Source organism: Physella acuta, unplaced genomic scaffold (assembly GCF_028476545.2).
Source record: "Physella acuta isolate Inbredline_101_S28 unplaced genomic scaffold, ASM2847654v3 ptg000309l, whole genome shotgun sequence".
Lineage (NCBI taxonomy): Eukaryota > Metazoa > Mollusca > Gastropoda > Physidae > Physella > Physella acuta.
Genome location: NW_026731828.1, coordinates 166,444 through 175,395, shown reverse-complemented (window position 1 = coordinate 175,395; position 8,952 = coordinate 166,444). Strand labels below are relative to the sequence as shown.

General features: G+C 33.4%; 1 protein-coding gene and 1 non-coding gene across 9 annotated transcripts; one reads left to right on the top strand and one right to left on the bottom strand.

Annotated features, from left to right (window-relative positions):
• Positions 1-190: 190 nt before the first annotated feature.
• On the bottom strand, positions 191-7,847 carry LOC131940157 (peptide methionine sulfoxide reductase MsrA 1). 8 transcript variants are annotated; one of them, XM_059298774.1, is made up of 7 exons: positions 7,801-7,847; positions 6,971-7,030; positions 3,826-3,959; positions 3,370-3,465; positions 2,479-2,543; positions 2,146-2,274; positions 191-1,761 (listed from the first exon to the last, which is right to left on the bottom strand). In XM_059298774.1, exons 1-7 carry the CDS (start codon positions 7,821-7,823, stop codon positions 1,450-1,452), a joined length of 819 nt encoding a protein of 272 aa, XP_059154757.1. In that variant the 5' UTR covers positions 7,824-7,847; the 3' UTR covers positions 191-1,449. The 8 variants fall into 8 exon arrangements, with proteins under 8 accessions (XP_059154757.1, XP_059154756.1, XP_059154764.1 ...); XM_059298773.1 differs by lacking the exon at positions 7,801-7,847 and adding an exon at positions 7,732-7,778; XM_059298781.1 differs by lacking the exons at positions 6,971-7,030; positions 7,801-7,847 and adding an exon at positions 4,474-4,594.
• Positions 7,848-7,912: 65 nt separating this feature from the next.
• On the top strand, positions 7,913-7,984 carry Trnaq-cug (transfer RNA glutamine (anticodon CUG)). The gene has a single exon. It is a non-coding gene; the product is annotated as a tRNA-Gln (tRNA).
• The last annotated feature ends 968 nt before the right edge of the window (positions 7,985-8,952 follow it).

Here is an 8,952-nt window from a genome sequence, read left to right as displayed (position 1 = left end):
TTTTGTTGACATTTAATAAATAAAACGTTTTTATGAAATGTTTATTTTTCAAAATGAATACTATGAATAAAGAAACTTTAAAATATAAAAGAAAAGAATTTTTTTTCTTATTATGCATTTTTCAATAACTAATTTTCTATAAGTACTTAAGCAAAACAAAAGTCAACTGTACTCAGCTAAGAATTAGTAACTTTTTAATCAAACTAATGATCATAGAAACCCAGCATCACTTGGCTGAATACTTGCTTTCTAAAAACCAGAAACTCAAGTGTATGATTTAAAAATCAGACATTAAATAAATGTAAGATTTTATTTATAAACAATATACATTTTCATTGATATAAAAATCAATTTTAAAAAAAAGATAAAACTACTTGTGTAGGGCAAGCACAGCACAATTGGTTTATGGTTATCCTTGCCATAACCTGGTTAAAATATCCCACCATAAATCAATCAAAAGTTGTAATTTGGACTTATCTCAGTGTCAATGACATACTACAATACAGAAAATTAGTGGCATAATAATGTTGCTATGTACATTTGCCTTCTTACATCCAACAGCAACACAGAAATTATATCCAGAGAAAACAAACATAAACTAAGATACTTACTTAGACCTAGAGGTGTTAACTCGATAGTTCTGAGTCTATATACAATAATATATATTTTAGATTTATTAAAGTCAAAGTGTACCAGTTATTTCATAAATCAGTAATAATGATACTCAATAACTAGTAAATACTTGGCTTTTATGTAGAATCAACCATGTTCTCTTTTCTTTCAACATTCCAACAAATCTGTTATTTTAATAATCACAGTTACAAAACAAGTGCCTAAAAATTTATCCAAGAGGGGCATAAGACATGGTGGGCCATATTTGTTTAATAAATATGTATGCAGCTTGCTGTGTCACTGAGACATTCAGATACATTAAAATGGAAAGTTCATAATAGTAATTTTAAAAAATTATCTTCTACTTTATTTGAAAATAATCAGGTGTTTATTATAGAGACCTGTTCATCAACATTTTAGTTTTTTTAATCTGATATAATTTTTGATAATGGACCAATGCTAAAAAATACATTACAATTTTTTAAAAATAATTAAGGATCCATTGCTAAACTAAACTTCAGCATGCTGCTCCTACTCTTGAAGAATCCAAATGAAAGACAATAGAAAAAACTGTAGGCTACTTCATAATAGAAGCTATTAAGAGTTAATAACAATAACAAAATATTTTACTGTTTACTCTCAAATTTAAAAAAATTGCATAAATATCCAGTCAACTCTGATTAGTAACATTAGATAAAAAATGATCAAAAATCACTGGACTTATATAACATTTAATACATTAGTGTTCATCTCTCTTCAAGCCTCTAGGGCAAGAGACACCTGTTCCCCCAAGACCACAGTAACCATTCTTGTTTTTAATAAATAACATTTAATACATTAGTGTTCATCTCTCTTCAAGCCTCTAGGGCAAGAGACACCTGTTCCCCCAAGACCACAGTAACCATTCTTGTTTTTGTCTAAATACTGCTGATGGTAATCCTCGGCATAAAAAAATTCTTTGGCAGGAAGTATTTCCGTTGTGATCTGTCCAAAGCCAGCTTTGGTCAGCTCTGCTTGATATTCATCTCTTGATTTTTCGGCCTGAGTTTTTTGTGCTTCAGTCAGGGTGTAGATGGCTGAGCGGTACTGCGTGCCAACATCGTTGCCTTGACGATAGCCCTGGGTAGGGTTGTGGTTCTCCCAAAATGCCTAAAAGATTTTGAACATTTAGCAAAGAGATGAAAACAAGACTACTAAAGAGGTACCAAAAAATTAGACCACATTAGTTGCAAGTACTCAAAGCTTTTGCCAAAAGTTAACATTTTAATAACATTAATGAATAGATTTTTAATCATAGAATTTGGCCAAATTCTTTTACTTGATAAAGTTTAATTAATCAAGTTCATATAAGGGAATTCTAGTTACTGATGAATTTTTATAAATTACTAATTACTACTTAGCTCATATTATTCTTTAGCCATCAAATAAGCAGCACAGATCCACCACATCCCCAATAATTAATTTTAATAATTTCACAATGGGAATAAAATGATAATGATGTGCCAAATTGGCTAAAAATAAACAGCTTGTTACCTTCAGCAAATCAGCAAAGGTTATCTTGTTAGGCTCAAAGACAACTCTCACAACTTCTGTGTGACCTGTCTTTCCGGTGCAGACTTCCTCATATGTTGGGTTGACAGTAAAACCCCCAGAATAACCCACCTGAAAATTATCAATTGTTCAGCTGAAAAACCAAGGTGCGACCATAAAATACAAAAATCTCAGTCTACTCCTTTTGTTATAGGCCTATACAATATTTCTGAAAGGTTTGTTTTACTGCAAATAAATGCTAAAAATATAATAGAAGATTCACAAATGTTACAAATTAAACAGAAATCATTGTAATTTAATTTTGAAAACACAAACCTGAGTAGAATAGACTCCCTTTTGCTTCCAGAATAAACGCTCTGCTCCCCAAAAACATCCCAAACCTGATATTCAAAAATTATTTATATATATATTTTACTGAAAGACACATGACTTTAATGAAGTTAAATACACTAATATGGGTGTTGAGGGGTCATCCATAATGACTTCACATGCCTCGAAGGGGGAGAGGGAGGGGAGGGAATTAGACATGTGATGAACTGGGAGGAGTGGGGAAAGTGATGAACGTGTGTAAACACATTTTAAAAAGAAACTGAGATTTTGTCGCTATTTTGACAATGTTGACTGAACTTGTTAAATTATTTAAGGGGCATCCATAAATGACGTCACGCTGACAATTTTTACCTCCCCCACATCGTCACAAAAAGCCAGACTCTCCCCCCCCCCCTTAAAATGATGTCACGCCTCAGCCTACAACACCCCTGAAAATTTTAGTTGAATTTTTCTTACAACATTGATATTTTTCCAAAATCTTGTCTCAACTCTGTCAACATAGAGTATTTTAATCAATTACTATTACAATGTATTAAAACAGTTTTCCAAAACCGAAATAACCTTGGCTTTTTATAATGCAAAAGTGTGACATCACACCATCTGAACCCCCCTCCCCCTCATCACACATGGTCACAAAATTACAAACATCCTATCCCCCCTCTGAGTGTGACGTCATTTATGGATGACCCCTTACATATTTTAAACATAAATTGCAATTGTGAGGTGAGAAAGTCAGTGAGGGGGAAGGGGGGTGTTTGGCTTTATGTGATGATGGGGAGGCGGGGTGGGATTAAAAAAAGTGTGATGTCCTTTATGGATGGCACTTCTCAAGTATAATTTAAAAATGTAATATTCTTTCTATGAATAAAGAATTACCAAAGATGGCTGTTTCAGTATGATCAGGAAAGGGTAGAACTGTAGGATTTCCTAGGACTGTGTGTTTCACATTTACTTTAATTTTCTCTGCTCTCCCTGATTAGAAAATAAATTTAGCATAAGATCAAGCAATTTTAAATTTTTACTTATGGGTGGAGATTTAAGTTAGAAGATCTTTAATTTAAGATGTAGATTTTTGGTTTAGGAAATAATTGTTCAAGTTAAAAAAGAAAGTGCTGAATCAATCTCTAGGCCACTGATTGCTGTTATGGTTGTATGTATGTAAGATTATAAGGATTCATTGTTTTCTCACTGTTTTCAAGAATTATAACAAACAACAAAAATGGCATTAACATAATAATATAAACAAAAAGTAAAAGAAAAATGGTCGATGCTGGATTTCAAATGAAGACAAAATGACAAATTTTTAAAAAATTTGCAAATGAGACAAGTTACCTGGCAAAGCATAATCTTGAGAAATCATAACTGTTTTAGAAGTCATTTCTCCCATATGATACAATGAAGCAAAACTTTGCCAACAGATGAAATTGTTTACAAACAATAGCTTTGTTACCACCTTTGACATAACCCTAAAAACAAAGACAATCAATACACAATCTTTTAAAATAACATTTTTGCAAGTGAAACATTAGTGGAACACAAGTTTTACCTAAGATAGAATGAAAAATCATTTTTAATAAATTGATAATAGAACAAGATATTAAGATAGATTCAAGAGTATTTTAAATATTGATTTTTATGATTTTTTCCAATATTTAGTTTCAAATAAGCCTAATGTAACTAATACTATTACACAGTTAACAAATACCACTTGTGCAAAAAAAAATAATTGAAGATTTAGACAACTGTTGTTATCTTAACCTGATAAATCAGGTTTGACCTACTGTCTGGTATCTTATCTATAATTTAATGTGCACAGTGCATTAGCATGAATGACCTCTATGGCAGAGAGAATTAAAATTTCTGGCACAAAAATTACACAAGCTGACATGATTTATTGAATATACAAAGTTAAAATAAAAACGCATGAAACAATATTGCATAATTTGTAAATTACACTTTCACAGATGAACTAGAGGTTACCTGTTTCTGTGACATTGGCATTTGAGGTCGATTCTATGGTGAACGGAAAAAGTCACAGGAAAAAAACACAAACAAAAGTCACTAAGGAAAAATTTTATCGGAAAAAAGTCACTAAAATCTTTTAAGAAATATTTTCAATTAATTGTTGAGAATTGTAAAATTTTGGGTGTTTATTTAATTTGCTGTGGGCTGTGTTTTTTTGGTAGGATATTTAGAAACCATAAAATAAAAACCTTATGGTTGCTATAACATAATTTACATATAGCAACTTAAACTTTTGTTACATATTTAGTTAAATACACAGTAGAAAAATTAATTACAAACAAAATTTAGGCACATCATTGTGTTTTGCATGTTTTTTCCCATTGGCTATTCTTTGATCGGCTTCTCCTCAGTCGGCTTTGTCCATCCATATTGGGTGTTGTTGACGTTTTACGTCAATGGCAACATTTTTAGAAAGCCGACAAGATACATTTTTTTTACCTTGTCAGCTTTCTGTTTTGATCCTATGCTGTGTTATGTAATGATCATGATAAATGTGGGCAGTACAGCAAGTGGTAAAACTATTTTTGCAATAAATTGCGTGGCAGCAAGTAAAATTAACTATGTATTTATGCAATTTCTCCTTAATTTAAAAAGTTAGTATATAGAACACATGATGAAAACCGAGAAGGTTGATACATTCTATCCTATTCTATTAAGTATAATAGAATTAAAACCTACATTATTCATAATAAATATTTTAATGTTATTACTATAAGTATACAACCTACGCACACTACATTACATTTAATTAATCATAAGCTGATTTACACTTTCTGAATATTTAATACATAAAAGCATTAACAAATTCCATGCAAATACACATTTGTGACTTTTTTCCTGTGACTTTTTTCTTTTTTTTCCTGTGCTTTTTTCCTGGGACATTTCTTACTACAATCAACTCTATACCCAGTTGCCTTTACATATCCAAACTTGAATTCAGGGACTGGCCAGGGCCCTAAATATTGAAGCCTCAATCAACCTTGCAACCTTTTGTTAGTAATCAAGTGCAACACTGAGCCCCACATTGTAAAATTTAATGAATGATACTCCTAATTATTTTTTAAAATATTGGACATAAAATTACCAGTTCAAAAAATTACTTTAAGTACAAATAGATGGTACAAATTGAGAAGGGGGGGGGGGGGGTGACATCAACTGCAAAATTTTCAGAGGAAAAAAGTTAAGTTGAATAGTATAGTTGAATACTTTTATATTTTCAATAGATGACTGGGTAGGGTGAGACCATATCTTATACGTTACTATGAAAAGGATGTTTTTTTCTACTTGAATTATAGATGGATTTAAATAATGAGTGCACAGATTGACGCCATTTGATAAAATGGTAGGGAGGGTTACCAGTGGTGTCACCCCCCAGAGGCGTAGCGACCCTTCAAGTCGATTCAAGTTTTCTATTTGCACCCCCCCTCAAACTTTTGAATTGCACCCCCCCCCCCCCTCAAACTTTCGATTTGCATCCCCCCTCAAGTTTTCGATTTGCACCCCCCCTCAAGTTTTTTTCTCTATATATTTTGCTATTTTTTGCCTTGGTGTCACCCCCTAAATGGTGTCACCCGGTGCGGTCCGCACCCCCCGCCCCCCCTCGCTACGCCCCTGAGGGTTACACTGACTGTAACTAGTTATATATTATAGTACACATAAACACACGTATATATATATATATATATATATATATATATATATATACATATATATATATATATATACATATATATATATATATATATATATATATATATATATATATATATATATATATATATATATATGAGGGGGGCGGGGGGACATTTGTCCCCAGGTGCCGCCCTTAGGGGGGCGCAAATAAGGGCTGGAAAAACAAATTGACAGTTTGAGGGGGGGGGGGGTGCAAATCAAAGCTTTGAGGGGGGGGGGGGTGCAAATGAATAGTTCGTGGGGGGGGGGGGGGGCAAATGAAAAGTTCGAAGGGGGGGGTGCAAATCGAAAGTTTGTCCCCGGGAAGGGTCGCTACGCCTCTGTATATATATATTTTTTTATATAGGTATAGTATAGGGCCTTATCCTAATAGCCTTTACTTTCTTTTGTAGATTAAGGGGAGGGGGTTGACACCATGATCCGAGGTGCCGCACCGGGTGACACTCGGCCTAGCGACGCCACTGGCCCTAGGCCAAGTGTAGTTTAGTGTAGTGATCTAGATTTCTAGATCTAGATCTAGACTCTAGTTGTTAAATGTAGATCTAGTTAGTTATAGTTGTTAGTTACTTGTTACTGTTAGTAGTTAGATCAAGATCTAGTCTAGTAAAAGATTCTAGTAGGCTAGATCTAGATCTATTTAATTATTTATTTATTGTAAGAGACAGGGTTGTAACTGCAACTTGGCTTATTTAATACTTATTACTATTCTAGAATAGTCACTAAACTTAGGCTATAACTACTAAACTAGTCTATTGCTTACTTGTAAGCCAATGTAAGCTGAAGTCTGCTAAGCAAAGGGCAAGCTTTATGATGATTGAAGCTAATAAAATAAAACTTTAAACTTACGACTTAGCCTACTACTACTACTAATCAATCTTACAAAGACCAAATAAATAATAAAATATTCCTTTAGTTCACTATTATAGTATGGAATCTAGATCTAGTTACAATACAATTAGTCTTCAGTGAACATTGCCTGGTCTGAAAACCATAATTTTAATATTATATAATTCTTATATAACAACGACATTTTTCCTTTATTATATAAGATTTTTTTTAGGCCGATTCTAGTCGGAGTAAGATACGCATGCGATACGCATGCGCAATGGAGAGAAACTACGACTTAGCGGCGATGTTTTCGATGGTACTGCGCATGCGTGTGTTTACAACCGCAGAACCCTAATACCAACCCTAATCCTATCCTTAACCCTATCCCTAATCCCATCCCTAATCCTAACCCTAACCCTAGCCCTAATCCTATCCCTAACCCTAATCCTATCCCTAATCCTATCCCTAACCCTATCCCTAATCCTACCCCTAACCCTCATTCTAGCCCTAACCCTAGCCATAGGTCACTGCGCATGCGCAGAACTATCTTTTGCCGAAAAATCTTATTCCGAGTAGACACTTCGTTTTTTTTAACGAACGATAACTCTAACATGACCTAGATTTTCTATACTAGACTTGATATTTATTTAGATTTCTAGATGTAGATAAGATTTAGAACTACAAACAACTAACATAATACGAAATGCCTTAATAACAAGAATCATTTAGAATCTAACGCTTAAGCTTTAGTTTTAATATTACAGTTCAGCTAGATTTGTTGACATCCCATGTCACAAATCTTTTGACGTAGTAAAGAAAAAGCTTATAATTTGATTCGTAAATGTCTTTTTATTTTTCCAGCTAGATCGCAAGTGGTTCCATGGTGTAATGGTTAGCACTCTGGACTCTGAATCCAGCGATCCGAGTTCAAATCTCGGTGGAACCTGATCTTTTTGTTCCTCTTAAATTAATGAAGTAATTGTGACCAACAAGTTTATAACAATTCATTACTAGATCTATATATTTGACTCATAGTAGAATTAAAATAAATTTTTTCTTCTTTGCTATTGGTGTCTTAAATATAGGATAGGCTTTTCAGCCCATTTTTTTTTCATGATTAATAGATATCCAATGGTGACCAAGCTGAGAAATATTTAGAAAGAAATCCATGTTTTAAAAACAAAAAACTCAGGAGGGGGGGGGGGGGGTTATTGAAGTCATTTTGACAATAGAGGTGGAAGAAGGTAAATTTTGTCAATAGTGATTTTATGGATGACCCTTATTTCACTGAAGAGACTGCTACTAATCTTGGTCAGTTTTATTTGTAGTTTCTGTGATTTTTTTTTATTAGCTGGATCTAGAACAGCTATTTTTAAAGGGCACTCTTCAATTCTTCCTTCAGTTCATTTTTAACAACTTATATACAATAAAAGCATGCAATGTTTACAGATCACTCAGGTTTCTGTTTTTTTAAAAAGTATTTGAAGACACACCTTGTCTTTTATGATGCAGCTTTCCTGTCTAATGTTGTTCATTACAGAACAATGTGTCAGTTGTCTTCACTTCAAGCAACTGCAACTCTTTGATGACAGAATATTTTATGTTCAGTATTTTCAAATATTGTGCACTTCTGCTACATCTCCCTAACCCTAATCTGAACTGGTTTAATGTAGTCTTTTTGATGGGGTCTATTTGTAACAGATATAAATAATGGAGGCTTCTGTCTAATGTAATAGCCATTTTGTCACGGTCCATATTAAAGTGGAGCAATTTGGTAGGTGTAGTGTGTGAGTCTTCATCATCACCTGCTGGGGTGTGGGCAGCCAACCAAAGATCTCAAAGTCTTTTGTCCTGTCACATTTTAATTTTCTCAGCCTGAGTCCAGGTATAGCCATTCTTTGTAGTTTCAACTTC

Coding starts and splice junctions, on each gene's coding strand:
- LOC131940157 (XM_059298773.1), bottom strand. CDS start 7,763: ATGATTCTTGTTATTAAGGCATTTCGTATTAT. Junction 3,466..3,825: donor TCAAGATTATGCTTTGCCAG/GTAACTTGTCTC, acceptor TTTTCTAATCAG/GGAGAGCAGAGAAAATTAAA. Junction 1,762..2,145: donor CCTTTGCTGATTTGCTGAAG/GTAACAAGCTGT, acceptor AAAATCTTTTAG/GCATTTTGGGAGAACCACAA.